This window comes from Anabrus simplex, chromosome 14 (assembly GCF_040414725.1).
Source record: "Anabrus simplex isolate iqAnaSimp1 chromosome 14, ASM4041472v1, whole genome shotgun sequence".
In the NCBI taxonomy this organism is placed as follows: domain Eukaryota; kingdom Metazoa; phylum Arthropoda; class Insecta; order Orthoptera; family Tettigoniidae; genus Anabrus; species Anabrus simplex.
Window position 1 is genome coordinate 101,512,105 of NC_090278.1, and position 16,422 is coordinate 101,528,526.

General features: G+C 40.8%; 1 protein-coding gene across 5 annotated transcripts in view; it reads left to right on the top strand.

The window, feature by feature from the left end:
• Positions 1-16,422, top strand: part of kto (kohtalo) — a 396,148-nt gene that overhangs the window by 105,257 nt on the left and 274,469 nt on the right. For all 5 annotated transcript variants that reach the window (XM_067158251.2, XM_067158254.2, XM_067158252.2 and 2 more), the window contains exons 11-12: positions 10,504-10,753; positions 11,387-11,664. In XM_067158251.2, the coding sequence (XP_067014352.2) occupies positions 10,504-10,753; positions 11,387-11,664 (528 nt within the window). The remainder of the gene's footprint in view (positions 1-10,503; positions 10,754-11,386; positions 11,665-16,422) is intronic.

Below are 16,422 nucleotides of genomic sequence, written 5' to 3' on the forward strand. Positions count from 1 at the left end.
TCGGACAATTTACGCACACCACACTTCTCATGTTTATGATAGTCTATTATGCCTACCTTCCTCGCAACCATGTTTACACCAACTTACAAACATAAAACTGAACACATCAAAAGCCCACGAGTCAATGAAAAGTAACGTGACAGTGAAGGTACAAATTCCAGCGTTGTCCAGCATGCCAGATCATACAACTTCCCGAAGTGATAGCGTAGAATGTGTACAGCTTGGATCAAAAGTTAGCGTGTCTATGATTCTTGGAAGTACTGCCTGTGCAAAAAGTAAGCGAATACATACTGTACACGTCACAAATACACTATTTTTTTGAAAAAAAAAGTGTCCGTTAGGAGAGGTTTAATTGGAGTTCCTCATGGCTATGCTGTGTCCGCGTCCGTAATAAAAGGTGTCCGTATGAGAGGGGTAAATTACTTATACATAACATGGCATTTAATTACGGACCTAGAAAATTGTCCGTCAATGAAGCCATCGAACTGGACTGCTGCTCTGGAGTACAGACGCTACAGCTGATATGGGGTTTCAGTGGCATTTCCTCCAATGAGGGCCCATTTCCCTTCTATACGGGCTCCTCCGCCCTTAGCCGTTGGTCCTTATAGTAGGTCAGGCTATTTACCGCCACCCAGTGCTTGGCGTGGAGACACTGGCTCCATTACCGTAGCAGAATAACTGGCCAGGCAAGGAGTCATCATAGTAATAATTCAAAATTTCTAAGTCCGACACTGTTCACTGGACTACAAGTCTGAAGATAATTGAAGCAGAATACCGCTACGCGATAACTAAGTTCGAATTTCGACGTGTATATTCGCGTTCAACAGCATGCTTATGCGATTGCTGTGAGTTCAGAACTCTCTGACCAGGACAGCTGTGCAGCTGTGTTGGCTTTCCACCTCTTCTGATAAAATTGCATTTCTTTACTATGGTTCATGGTTCATGTTTGTGGGTTACTGTAGTCACGTCCTAGTTCGTGAACCATGGGCAACGGCTGAGTGGCCTAGTAAGTGGTCCTGAGAGTCTGGATACCAGTTGCTATGGAATGGTAGTGGGCATCTCGGACATATTCTGAGTCGTGGCCCTCCTTCTGCTCAGGCGGCTAGGACTATACAATTCACCGGTGGTCCATAACCCGTTAGAGGAGAGATCCTCACTTGGACTATGTGCAAGTAGGGTAGCATTCTGCTTCATGAATTTACCGAGCTCAGAACATTTTAAGCAAGCCTCGGACCTATGGGAGTAATGGAGTCACACTCCCATTTGACAGGCGAGGAGCTCCTTGGAAACAATTTGGCGAACGAAATGGAATTCGATGGGAGCTATCAATATTAATGGCGCTTATGGAAGGAAGAAATTAGAACTGGCTGAGTCAGCAAAGAGGATGCATCTGGATGTGCTAGGAGTAAGTGATATTCGGGTTAGGGGAGATAACGAGGAAGAGATAGGAGATTATAAAGTGTACTTGACGGGTGTTAGAAAGGGAAGGGCAGAGTCTGGGGTAGGGCTCTTTATCAGGAATACCATTGCACGCAACATAGTTTCTGTTAGGCACGTAAATGAGCGAATGATGTGGGTAGATTTGCCAGTTGGAGGAATTAGGACAAGAATTGTGTCCGTGTATTCACCATGTGAGGGTGCAGATGAGGATGAAGTTGACGAGTTTTATGAAGCATTGAGTGACATCGCGGTCAGGGTCAACAGCAAGGATAGAATAGTGCTAATGGGCGATTTCAATGCGAGAGTTGGGAATAGAACTGAAGGATACGAAAGGGTGATTGGTAAATGTGGGGAAGATATGGAAGCTAATGGGAATGGGAAGCGTTTGCTGGACTTCTGTGCTAGTATGGGTTTAGCAGTTATGAATATATTCAAGCATAAGGCTATTCACTGCTACACATGGGAGGCTAGGGGTACCAGATCCATAATAGACTATATCTTAACAGACATTGAATTCAGGAAATCTGTTAGGAATGTACGAGATTTTTGCGGATTTTTCGATGATACAGACCCCATCTTATCTGCAGTGAACTAAGTATCTCTAGGCCTAGGGTAGAGAAAGTGAAATCTGTCTGCAAACGATTAAGGGTAGAAAATCTCCAGGACGAGGAAAGTAGACAGAAGTACATGGATATGATTAGTGAGAAGTTTCGAACAGTAGACAGTAAGCAGGTTCAGGATATAGAAAGTGAATGGGTGGTATACAGGGATGCTGTAGTACAAACAGCAAGGGAATGCCTAGGAACAACTGTGTGTAAAGATGGGAAGAGGCGAACATCTTGGTGGAATGATGAAGTGAGAGCAGCCTGTAAACGTAAAAAGAAGGCTCATCAGAAATGGCTCCAAACAAGGGCCATGGCAGACGGGGATTTATACGTAGATGAAAGAAACAGAGCTAATAGTTGTTCAATCCAAAAGGAAGTCATGGGAAGATTTTGGTAATAACCTGGAAAGGCTAGGTCAAACAGCAGGGAAACCTTTCTGGACAGTAATAAAGAATCTTAGGAAGGGAGGGAAAAACGAAATGAACAGTGTTTTGAGTAATTCAGATGAACTCATAATAGATCCCAGGGAATCACTGGAGAGGTGGAGGGAATATTTTGAATACCTTCTCAGTGTAAAAGGAAATCATGGGGAGGAGGAAAATGATGTTGGTGAAATTACGCTTGAGGAAGTGGAAAGGATGGTAAATAAACTCCATTGTCATAAGGCAGCAGGAATGTATGAAATTAGACCAGAAACGGTGAAGTATAGTTGGAAAACAGGGATGAAATGGCTTCATAGAGTAGTAAAATTAGCGTGGAGTGTTGGTAAGGTACCTTCAGATTGTACAAAAGCAGTAATTGCACCTATCTATAAGCAATGGAACAGGAAGGGTTGCAACAACTATCGAGGTATCTCATTGATTAGTATGCCAGCAAAGTATTCACTGGCATCTCGGAAGGGAGGGTGCAATCAGTCGTTGAGAGGAAGTTGGATGAAAACCCTTGTAGTTTCAGACCACAGAGAGGCTGTCAGGATCAGATTTTCAGTATGCGGCAGGTAATTGGAAAATGCTACGAGAGGAATAGACAGTTGTGTTTATGTTTCATAGATCTAGAGAAAGCATATGACAGGGTACCGAGGGAAAAGATGTTCCCTATACTGGGGGACTATGGAATTAAAGGTAGATTATTAAAATCAATCAAAGGCATTTATGTTGACAATTGGGCTTCAGTGAGAATTGATGGTAGAATGAGTTCTTGGTTCAGGGTACTTACAGGGGTTAGACAAGGCTGTAATCTTTCACCTTTGCTGTTCATAGTTTACATGGATCATCTGCTGAAAGGTATAAAATGACAGGGAGGGATTCAGTTAGGTGGAAATGTAGTAAGCAGTTTGGCCTATGCTGATGACTTGGTCTTAATGGCAGATTGTGCCGAAAGCGTGCAGTCTAATATCTTAGAACTTGAAAATAGGTGCAATGAGTATGGTATGGAAATTAGCCTCTCGAAGACTAAATTGATGTCAGTAGGTAAGAAATTCAACAGAATCAAATGTCAGATTGGTGATACAAAGCTAGAACAGGTCGATAATTTCAAGTATCTAGGTTGTGTGTTCTCCCAGGATGGTAATATAATAAGTGAGATTGAATCAAGGTGTCGTAAAGCTATTGCAGTGAGCTCGCAGTTGCGATCAGCAGTATTCTGTAAGAAGGAAGTCAGCTCCCAGACGAAACTGTCTTTACATCGGTCTGTTTTCAGACCAACTTTGCTTTACGGGAGCGAAAGCTGGGTGGACTCAGGATATCTTATTCATAAGTTAGAAGTAACAGACATGAAAGTAGCAAGAATGATTGCTGGTACAAATAGGTGGGAACAGTGGTAGGAGGGTACTCGGAATGTGGGGATAAAGGCTAATTTAGGAATGAACTCGATGGATGAAGCTGTACGCATAAACCGGCTTCGGTGGTGGGGTTATGTGAGGCGAATGGAGGAGGATAGGTTACCCAGGAGAATAATGGACTCTGTTATGGAGGGTAAGAGAAGTAGAGGTAGAGCAAGACGACGTTGGTTAGACTCAGTTTCTAACGATTTACAGACAAGCGGTATAGAACTAAATGAGGCCACAACACTAGTTGCAAATAGAGGATTGTGGCAACGTTTAGTAAATTCACAGAGGCTTGCAGACTGAACGCTGTAAGGCATAACACTCTCTAATGATAATGTATGTATGTCTTTACTGTGGAATAACTTCTAACTCCATGGGGTGATTTTAATATATTTCACACACGTTGACGTTTAAGTCATGGGCTACAAGATGGTGTAGGTCATTATTTGATATCTCCATGGGTTAAACAGTTAGTAAAAATACTTCTCATGTGTTGTTTACGTCAGTTTCCACCGTGGAAGTGCTGATGTAGATAGCTCGCTGTTTGCCGACCTGAGCCATGTCGTTGACATTACTAAATAATGTTCTAGGCCAGTAATGGTTCCTGGTACACTATACACAGCAGAGGTAATCGTTACAATTTTTGGAAGAAGTTGGTGGTGAAGAATGCCATCTTTGTTCCACCAAACACACTTGGTCACTATCCTTGGGCTGAGCCACTCTTCTTCATGTTTACGTATGCCTTTGTTGGCGGGACCTAGTGTTTACAGTCTTCTGTCTGTCTTATCCTTGGCTTTGACAAAATGAAAGTATGAGCGATGCTAGTAATGCCATTCCTTCTGCAGCCAATCCCTGCTATGAATGATGTGAAAATATTGCTCATAGGGTCGGTTGGTGCATGCATTTCAGTGGGCTTGGCAGACTGATATGTAATAGCAACTTCTGGCTTGGTGAGGAAAGCATCGGGAAACTATCTCACTCCTCATTTCCTCTTCAGTGATGCCTAGGCCATCTATGGCAGCTGATGGCAGAGCTGTTGAGGATCCAACCAGCCTTTGGACTGAGGACTAAACGTACGTACATGTTTACATGCCAGCACCAAAAATGTTACCGGTGACAATGTTCGAAGGAATGCTTCGTGCTTATCACAAGCCAACTGGTGCCGGGTAAGCAATGGCGAACAGCTGTTTACTCAATGATTTTTGTTACTGTCACTTAGCACATGTGGTACCCATATACCCAATTTCTGTACCTTACCAACAGAATGCAAATGGTGTACAATAGTTGACTGCTCACATTAAAAAACTTGCGCCTTTTCCCGCGTTGTTTGACGAGGATCCTCATGAACCAACTCGTTCGAGTGATTTTCGTCAAAACTTGATGGTCTTCCAGAATGTGGATCATCAGACAAGTCAAACTGCCCTGCTCAAAAGAGGGAAAACTATTTTTGTGCTGTTTTTTCAGCAATTGCTTCATTCCCGTTCACTTCACAAATTGTTTTTGCTGCTCCTGCTGCACTGGACCCTCGGTTAAAGTCAGAGAGTAGAATGTGTGTGAAATGCTCACTTTTCTCAACTTGACGTTCCATATCAGTTTGTCTGAAATATACACAAATACTACAGTACGTTCACAATCAAGGAAACCCATGTTTCACTATGCACAAACTCCAAACTCAGTTAAAACAACAGAATAACGATAAGCAATCCCTTCACACCGCATTGTTGCCAACTCAAAAGAATACCGCACGAACTTATCCATCGACCCTATATATGCAAAGTTCTTAGTGATCCCAGACTGGCAACATCCTACCGCATGTCACTTGCACTACCTCGTGACTTTGTTTATCAGTCAGTGAATGAGTGCCTACATATATTGTCATGGATAACTGGGTGATTCACAGTCGTTATTTATTCTCTGTTGAAAATACCGAATAACGATAAAGTTGTGACTTCTCACGTGTAGGCCTGGGCAGCCACCCTTGCTCAGTTTTGATGTGGCCAGGAATTTAAGATCCACTGCCTTTTTTTTGAAGCTACATGATTTTTCGCATGAAAATCCCAACCGTTCGTCACAGGTACTCGGAGCCTGGCCATCCAGGTGGGAACCTGTCATGCCGCCTGTTACCAAATTATTATTGTTATACTTATCATCTTTGTTATTATTCAGATATATAGGCCAAACATAATCTCACGAGCACGTGGTAAGGAAGGACATGCGTAACACCAATTGCCGAGTTGATGAATTTTAGTTGGATAGGGACATAAGTGACCGGTCATTAAGACTGCGGTTCGAGCGGTGATAGATTGCATACGACGCTGTTGATGGTGATGTTTAGCACGCCCATTAAGGTCAGAGCGCGTGGAAGAAGGTCGTATCATGTTATACCCATTCAGATGTTCGAACTCTCATTCTTCACCTGTGGCTGCTTTGAACTGTCAGTTTCTTGCCCCATTTTCAATGTATGAATGCTTTGCAATTAGACAAGGCTCATTTCTAAAGATAATAGGCAACTTAATATATTTGGAGTGTACAGACCAGGAAAGGGTAGCACTGACGCGGAGTCGGAATTATTTGATAAGATAATCAGCTATGGGGGAAACGACATAGGAAGAAATGTGATTGTAGCGGGAGATCTGAATTTGCCAGATGTCAATTGGGAAGGAAATGCGAACAACAGGAAGCATGACCAACAAATGGCAAATAAGCTAATATGGGAAGGACAGCTGATTCAGAAAGTGATGGAACCAACCAGAGGGAAAAATATCCTGGATGTGGTGCTGATAAAACCAGATGAGCTCTATAGGGAAACTGAAGTAATAGATGGTATTAGTGATCATGAAGCTGTTTTTGTGGTAGTTAAAAATAAATGTGATAGAAAGGAAGGTCTTAAAAGTAGGACTGTTAGGCAGTACCATATGGCTGATAAAGCAGGCATGAGGCAGTTTCTAAAAAGTAACTATGATCGGTGGAAAACGGTAAATAAAAATGTAAACAGACTCTGGGATGGGTTTAAGGAAATTATTGAGGAATGCGAAAACAGGTTTGTACCTTTAAGGGTGGTAAGGAATGGTAAAGACCCACCTTATTATAATAGAGAAATAAAGAGACTAAGAAGGAGGTGCAGACTGGAAAGAAATAGAGTTAGAAATGGCTGTGGAAGTAAGGAGAAATTGAAGGAACTTACTAGGAAATTGAATCTAGCAAAGAAGGCAGCTAAGGATAACATGATGGCAAGCATAATTGGCAGTCATACAAATTTTAGTGAAAATTGGAAGGGTATGTATAGGTATTTTAAGGCAGAAACAGATTCCAAGAAGGACATTCCAGGAATAATTAATGAACAAGGGGAGTGTGTATGTGAGGATCTTCAAAAGGCTGAAGTATTCAGTCAGCAGTATGTAAAGATTGTTGGTTACAAGGAAAATTGAAATAATAATATTAAGTTATTTATTAGACCACCTAATCAATACTAATCAATATCATAAATACGGACCAAAAATGATATTTATTACATGTAATACAAGCAAAATGTCAAGGTACAGGAGGAGACTAAGGCCAAAGAAGTATTAAAATTTACATATGATAACGACATTTACAGATACAAAAGTTGAAAACTAGAAAAGCGACTGGAGTTGATCAGATTTCTGGGGATATACTAAAGACAATGGGCTGGGATATAGTGCCATATCTGAAGTACTTATTTGATTATTGTTTGGTCAGAGGAGCTATCTATATCAGATGAATGGACACTTGCTATAGTAATCCCTGTGTATAAAGGAAAGGATGATAGACATAAAGCTGAAAACTACAGGCCAGTAAGTTTGACGTGCATTGTATGTAAGTTTTGGGAAGATAATCTTTCTGATTATATTAGACATGTTTGTGAAATTAATAACTGGTTTGATAGAAGGCAATTTGGTTTTAGGAAAGGTTATTCCACTGAAGCTCAACTTGTAGGATTTCAGCAAGATATAGCAGATATCTTGGATTCTGGAGGTCAAATGGACTGTATCGCGATTGACCTGTCTAAAGCATTTGATAGGGTGGATCATGGGAGACTACTGGCAAAAATATGTGGAATTGGACTAGACAAAAGAGTGACTGAATGGATTGTTATATTTCTAGAAAATAGATCTCAGAGAATTAGAGTAGGTGAAGCTTTATCTGACCCTGTAATAATTAAGAGGGGAATTCCTCAAGGCAGTATTATCGGACCTTTATGTTTTCTTATGTATATATAAATGATATGAGTAAAGGAGTGGAATTGGAGGTAAGGCTTTTTGCGCATGATGTTATTCTCTATAGAGTGATAAATAAGTTACAAGATTGTGAGCAACTGCAACGTGACCTCGAAAATGTTGTGAGATGGTCAGCAGGCAATGGTATGTTGATAAACGGGGTTAAAAGTCAGGTTGTGAGTTTTCACAAATAGGAAAAGCCCTCTCGGTTTTAATTACTGCGTTGATGGGGTGAAAGTTCCTTTTGGGGATCATTGTAAGTATCTAGGTGTTAATATAAGGAAATATCTTCATTGGGGTAATCACATAAATGGGATTGTAAATAAAGGGTACAGATCTCTGCACATGGTTATGAGAGTGTTTAGGGGTTGTAATAAGGATGTAAAGGAGAGAGCGTATTTGTCTCTGGTAAGACCCCAACTAGAGTATGGCTCCAGTGTATGGGACCCTGGATTATGTGATTCAAGAAGTGGATAAAATCCAAAGAAAAGCAGCTCGATTTGTTCTGAGTGATTTCCGACAAAAGAGTAGCGTTACAAAAATGTTGCAATGTTTGGGTTGGGAAGAATTGAGAGAAGGAAGAAGAGCTGCTCGACTAAGTGGCATGTTCCGTGCTGTCTGCGAAGAGATGGCGTGGAATGACATTAGCATTTAGTATTAAGAACTTCATTTTTTGTCCGTATTGACTCAAGATTTTACAATGCTTAGTAAAGCTAAAGGTTCCACCTATTCAATACGTTATCGTAATGGTCTATTTAGAACATCACATATTTATTTAACTTATCATAAAATACATCTTTGGGACCGGTTTCGGCAATCCACTATGCCATCATGAGCCATTGAGTTTTTTATAGCAAGGAACATTCAAAAATTTAAAAATATGCAATAGCAAGTCCTATTCTTACATGAAAAACATTAAAAATATAGCTAAATAGCATAGGCCCATTGTACTATACAAAAAAATATGACATTAGTAGATGAATAAGTTTGAGTGGCGTTTATAAAAGGAGGAAAGATCACAATATGAAGATAAAGTTGGAATAAAAGAGGACAAATTGGGGCAAATATTCATTTATAGGAAGGCAAGTAAGGGATTGGAATAACTTACCAAGGGAGACGTTCAATAAATTTCCAATTTGTTTGAAATCATTTAGGAATAGGCTAGAAAAACAACAGATAGGGAATCTGCCACCTGGGCGACTGCCCTAAATGCAGATCAGTATTGATTGATTGATTGACACGAAATGCCTCTCTATTTCTATATTTTCTCTGAAGTCTTAGTTTTGCTTTATTGTTTAAATCTTTCAAATGCCATAGAAAAAAGCTATTTCCAAAATATATCCACAAAGGTGCATTTACAGTATTCAAATAGTGAACTAGGATAACTCACTGACAAGCTAAACTCATGCAACTGAAAAAAAAAAGCAGCATTCAGTGATGAGAAGTCTATGTTGGCTCCCCTATGCAAGTCCTTTATTCATTGAATTACTGTATTCTATGCATTTTAGATGTCCTGTACTTGCACGGAAATTACGCGATGCCCTTAAAACATCGTGGTTTATCAAACTTTCCTATGACAAGGGGACAAATCTCTTGCTTCTGCGTGCATTGCAACACAATACAGCGACCCCCTCCCCACCCTTTTATGATTTTCTGGCTGGCACTTCTCTCCTTTAAAACCATAAGTCCGTTTGGGTTCGGCATAATAAGACAATGCAGTTTCATCGGCATTGACAGTATTGTTTGGTGCGTACGAATTGATTGTATGAGCCGCGCTTTTTCACGAACTATCGGCATTGTTCGCGGATTCTGCTTCTCCACACACTGCCTGTACATGATATGGAGGTGTTCCTAAAAACGCTGAATATATAAGAATTAAGATTTCACTCAAACTTAGCAAATATGAAGAGACACTGAAGTGAGTGAATGTATGGAAAGCTACCCCAGCACGTTCCGGAAGACGCATTCTTTCATGATGTGGATAAATTTTGAATTTGAATTGCTTTGTAAAATTCTTTATTTTTTTTAATGTGACGGCAGTTTTGAGTTAAAAGTCTGATTTTTGGTAATGGGACCAGCATTGTTCTTCGAATTACGAATTTCCGCATTTTGAATTAAACTATTTAAATAACATACAAAACCATGCCTCATCTTTCTGGGAACGAGAGCTTCTTTGAATTAGGCGGGATTTTGAATTATCGAGGTTCTACTGTAATGAGAATTTGTTGCTCTTAATGAGTGTTTTGTGCCGGTCTTTTAACTGCATAACTTACGCCATGAGCAATGCTGAAGTTTAAGTTATTTCATAGTATGTCCTCACGTGCATGCAGGAATATTCGTGTATGTACTGTTTGTTGACTCCACCCATCTGAAGATTTTTTCTGGTTGTTTTTAGAGTGTATCTCAGGACGAGGCGGTGGTGCAGACATTGTGCGAGTGGGCGGTGAGCAACCAGCGGACGGGTGAGCACCGTGCCATGGCTGTGGCCAAACTGCTAGAGAAGAGACAGAACGACGTTACTGTTGGAGAAGGAGATGGAGGAGATGAGAAGGACTCGGTGTCGTCTGCCACGGGAGCACCAACGGGTCTGCCTGTCTTCCAGCCTCTGCTGATGCGCTTCCTCGACAATGATGCCCCTGTCTTAGGTAAATTTTGTAGCCAGTCAGTCTATTAACTGTGTCGATACTGAAGAAATAGCTTCCTTGTTAAACAAAAACAAAAAATGTTCATTCATTTTACAAATCAAGAGTGAATTCGGTGCATATAGTTATCCACCTTGAGGAGACTTAGTAGTGGATGAAAGGTAGAATAAGAAGTTTGGTTGAAGTCATATAGAGACATTGAATGGAACACAAAATAGGATAAGTACCTGTCTATAACGAAGGATTAAAACAAATATGAAGGTATTTGTTTGATCATTGTACCAGAACTGAGGGCAGTGTTATATCTTTGTTTTCTTATATAAAGGTCTGGAATCACAGATGATAATGTTATTCTGTATAGATTAGTCTACCAGGATTACTTGATTCAAGAACGGAATTTCTGAGCAGTGCAAACTTTGGGCTGAGAAGACCGGGGAGTAAGAAGACAAGCTGTTGGCGTGGAGGACGAGGAGTGAATTATCACGGGAAATGTTCATTGAAAGAGCTAGATAAACAGTCTGAAGATCATTGATAAGAGATCAGGAGACTGAGGGACCATAGTGACTTGATTGTGTTTTTTCCAGTAAGTGCACAGCTTTGCTTTGATCTATCCTGTTGCTTGACTGACGTTTTCAGATGACAACCCAAATCCTCAACAAAAAGCCACGTTCACTAACCTGGTACACCTCTTCTCCGAGCTCGTCCGGCACGACATCTTCTCCCACGATGTGTACATGTGCACTCTCATCTCTCGGGGAGACCTCAACACTGGAGGACCTCCTCCGTCCACACCACACCCTGCTAGCAACAAGCCTGCTACGCCAGCGGAGGCTCGGGGTCCACCCAACCCTGATGAGGACAACAACCCCATTTTCCCTGGCATCGATCTGAAGCCTACCAAACTGGAACTGCAGGTAAACCTGTGTATGAGTCATCACATTTAGTTTTCTGTCATTTCCCTCTCCTTTCATGACTGTTTGGTTATAATCCTGATCAATTGCCAGTTAGCTGCTGTCAGCTTGTCGAAACAGTAATTATAACACAGTAATGAACAAAGGATGACAAGGACATTCTTACAGTTAACGCTGAGTATAGATGTACACTATTCTTGTCGGTGATGTTGTCAACAAGTGAGACAAAATTATGAATACAGAAATCCTCCACTGTCTGTCACCTTAGTAACTTTGTGTACTCACCTAGAGCTGTTAACCTCCCGTTACCTGCAGCGAGTACGTTTGGACTGAGGCGTAGAGGGTTGAGGGGAAGTAGGTAGTCAATAATTCTGTTCATTGCAGTGGAGAAGGTTAGCTCCACATGTGTATTAGCGAGTAAATGTATTAAAATGTAGAATGTAAAATCTATATCATTTTATGACCTTCATTCGTTCGTATCCTAACCACATTTGTCTCTCCTGTGCTGAGCGTTTCAGCCTGTCCATCACGGAATCCAGATACTTCTTCCTTGGCCTTCCTCTTCCCTTCTTACCCAGAACTTTTCCTTCCAGCATACTCTTTTTTTTTTTTTTTTTTGCTAGGGGCTTTACGTCGCACCGACACAGATAGGTCTTTTGGCGACGATGGGATAGGAAAGGCCTGGGAGTTGGAAGGAAGCGGCCGTGGCCTTAATTAAGGTACAGCCCCAGCATTTGCCTGGTGTGAAAATGGGAAACCACGGAAAACCATTTTCAGGGCTGCCGATAGTGGGATTCGAACCTACTATCTCCCGGATGCAAGCTCACAGCCGCGCGCCTCTACACGCACGGCCAACTCGCCCGGTCCAGCATACTCTTATGACCTAGCAACTATAAATAAATTATAACATACTTGTATGTGTACTAAGTCTTAAAACTTACACGTTATATTAACTAAATAGTAAGTGTCATATAAATTGTACATCAAACCTTGTTCCACATTTATGAAACTACAAGACAGTGTCGCAATTGACTAGTGATTGTGCCGTTTGTAAATTAATATGTTTTAAGGCAGCACTGACCTCTTCAATCTCTCAAACTGCTCAACAGAGAAATGCCACCATTGTGGGTTAATATGAATTACTGTGATATAACTGCACATGACCATAGGGGCATATGAAGCCAGAAGCCGTGCGGGGGATTGGTGTAGTTCACGGTTCCACGTCACCCTCTGTTTTGGACGAAACAAACATTACTGTAAGGTCCCTTTCACACACCTGGCATAGGGACACTTACCGCTATTCATACTCACGCACATTGCCAGGAATGCTACATACGTTCGTTGGATTCAAAGAATGGTCCAAGAAGCTGTGGCCTCTATTCTTGCAGGTAACTAGCCTCCTAGCTTAAGTTTTGGTGAAGAGGAAAGGGAGGAACACACACTTCAACAAAACCAGTGATATCTTCAGTAGTCAGAGTGCACGGCTAATAATGTCAGAGGATAGGTTAGCAAGGAAAATAATGGACTCAGTCATGGAGAGTAAGAGAAATAGAGGGCGACACAGACTGAACGCTGAAGGGAATCATGAAGATGTATAACAATAATAAACTTTTGAACTGTTACCCTGCTGAGGAAGGTCTTGTTTTTTGGAAATATCTGCCTGACAGAGAAGAAATCAAGAGTTAAAAAAACAAGGCTCCTGGGAAAGACCCTATCGCAGCAGAATTGTTGAAGTATGCAGGTGGTTACCGTATTTTTTCGATTATAAGACAATCCCCGTGGAAATCAGAAATAAAAGTTTTACAAATATCGATGAAGCACACAAAGCCCAGTTCAGTCATCACCATCAAATGCTTCATCTTCATCGCAGTCTTCTGTACCGTCAAGTGCATTCTAGAACACACACTTTCGTACTCACGACCGACGATTTTTATATATTGTTTAGAATTTCAATAGTTTTAGTTAGTAGAATTGTTAGCAGAATCTCTACAGTGATAGAACAACAGATTATGTATGGCCATTTTGCTGGTGTTTAGGTGCAAGAATCCTATCACCTGGAGACAATAAAGCTGAAATATGCTGCAAGCACAGAGAATACTTTCTAGTAATAAACCAAACCATGGCACTAATCACTGATATCACTGAGCGACCGCTGCTCAGCCCAAAGGCCTGCAGATTATGAGGTGACGTGTGGTCAGCACGACGAATCCTCTCGACCGTTATTCTTGTCTTTCTAGACCGGGGCTGCTATATCACCGTCAGATAGCTCCTCAATTGTAATCACGTAGGCTGAGTGGACCTCGAACCAGCTCTCAGCTCCAGCTAAAAATCCCTGACCTGGCCGGGAATCGAATGCAGAGCCTCGGGGTAAGAAGCAGGCACGCTACCCCTATACCACGGGGCTGGCTACTTTCTAGTAATAGCCACGTGATTAATGATCCTAACCTCCAAGTCCGGGTGTAGTTCTGGCCATATCTGAGCACGTCTTGAAGTGGATGCAAGTTACACTGAACAGCGTGGAAAGAATGTTGGAGGTCCCATTCTTAGTTGGGGATTGCGATTGAAATGTTGAGACAATCTGTTTACCATGTTTTACAGCTGTATTCAAACAAATTTGTATCGAATGCACTTAAAACTGCTTGGTTCTCCCATTGCCTTCTAGATTCTCTTACAAGAATAAACAAAGTTAACATTTCTCGGAAAAAGTTAGAAGATACACAAGAATCTTAACACATATTTTTAACTTGGTACTATATATTTAACAACCATTGATGAAATCAGACCTGAATTTACATGACGGCAAAATCTTACTCATGGTGGCTTCTGGACTTTTCTCCTATTGCATTGATACCGGATATTGTCTAGTTTACCAGCCTTGTTAATAATTCCAATCTTAAAGCAAGGGTCATTTTTTGAACCAAGAAGAAAGTGAAAAAATTGACGGTTTACAATCGAGTAAATATGGTAAACAGTTGGGCACTCTCACAGGAGTTGATAGATGCACTGGCATCTCGTTTCTTATCATTGCTTACAAGATAGGCTAGAGGTCCAGTTGCAGGAATGTCAAGCAGAGTTCCAAAAGGGACGTTCATGTCCAGAACATTTTTTCCTCAAGTCATCGATCAAGATTAGGACAGTGGGGCAGAAAAGGTTTATGACCTTTGTGGATTTCAGGAAAGCTGATGATTTAGTGGACCTTGAGACACTTGTAAATTGTTCTCAGGAAGTTTGGAGTCTGTGATAAATCCCTAGCTTTTATCCAACACACCCTCACAGGCACGTATTCACAAGTTACGTTATTGAGTGGGCTGTTGGAAATGGGGGATGGCCTCTCTCCACTCTGTTCAGTTGTGTTCTGGAGTTCATAATAAACGATCTCCAGAGCAGGGTTTGGCTGCAAAAGCACTTTCAGTAAGTAAAATGAAGACGTAGTTGGAGGACCGGCCTGAGGATCTCGTTCAAGAAGTCTGCTAAACCAGACCATGAAATGGTGAACAGAAGTTCCCAGTTCCAGTGAGTTAGAGAACAAGGAGGATGTGCAGTGATACGTTCAGGTCTAAAGTGAGGCAGTATGCTCCAGTCATACTAGCTGAGATCTCACAGTACAGAAAATGAAAAGGAAGTATCTCAGGAAAATCCCCGCCCCTGAGATCCAGTGGGTGGATTGAGAAGAATGTTACAGATTCGAGGGAGAATCTTGAAACACATCTCGGCAGGAAAATGACAGAAGAACTTGGAGCTACATTAGGGATGGAATTTTTTTTCTGAGATTGATTGATTGATTGATTGATTGATTTATTTATTTATTTATTTATTTATTTATTTATTTATTTATTTATTTATTTATTTATTTATTTATTTATTTATTTATTTATTTATTTATTTATTTATTTTCACTGCATGTTTGAGACCAAAATAAACTAAATAATTTAGGTCATAGGATATTTGATGTTGCCAGGCTGTTGCACTGTCTGTTTTGGAAGAAGAATTATGGTTACAGAGTAGGTTTTTTGTTTTTCGTATAATAACAATGTTAAAAAATGTTGGTTTTTATTCACATCACAGCTAAAAAATAGAATTATTGAACAATGGTTCTTTGCAGTACAGTTTGGTGCCTGTCATTCACAGGAACAAATCAAAAGGAAGAAAATTAAGAACTTGAGATGCAGTTACACAGTCTAAAGCTCACCCTCAATACTTGCTCATACTTCATATCATCCTGCGTCTCCCAATAAGAACGTATCGAGGGAAACTTGTTGCATCCAGAAATGAAAAGTATGGTGATGGAGGAACGAATTTCATTAGAAGTTATTTCTGGGTCTGTACAATTTAAAAACATTGCGTACTTTTTAGTCTCTTGAACTAAATGTTTGATCAGCTGGTTATTCGCAAACAGTTGAAAAATGTCAACAACTGTCATGGATATGCAATTGCTATAATTAGGCTCGAGAAACGTCAACAGTCAACCTATTCGGTCTATCTTGGTTTCTTTTCTCTGTCAGTTATCTGCTCTTTCGCCGCATCGCGTATTGAAACAGCTCTTGCATCAGTAGACGAAAAGGCACTTCATCCTCTGGTAATACACCTTCACCGTCGTAACTAATCTCACTTCTTTCATTATTTACAAGCTTCATTTCAGAACTGGCAAAACTAGTAAATGTACAAAAACTCTGGAAGCACATATACCACTGTACTGTTGGGCATACAGTACTGAGATATGAACTCGGCATTACTCAAAAGAGAATTTGGCTGGTTTTGTTT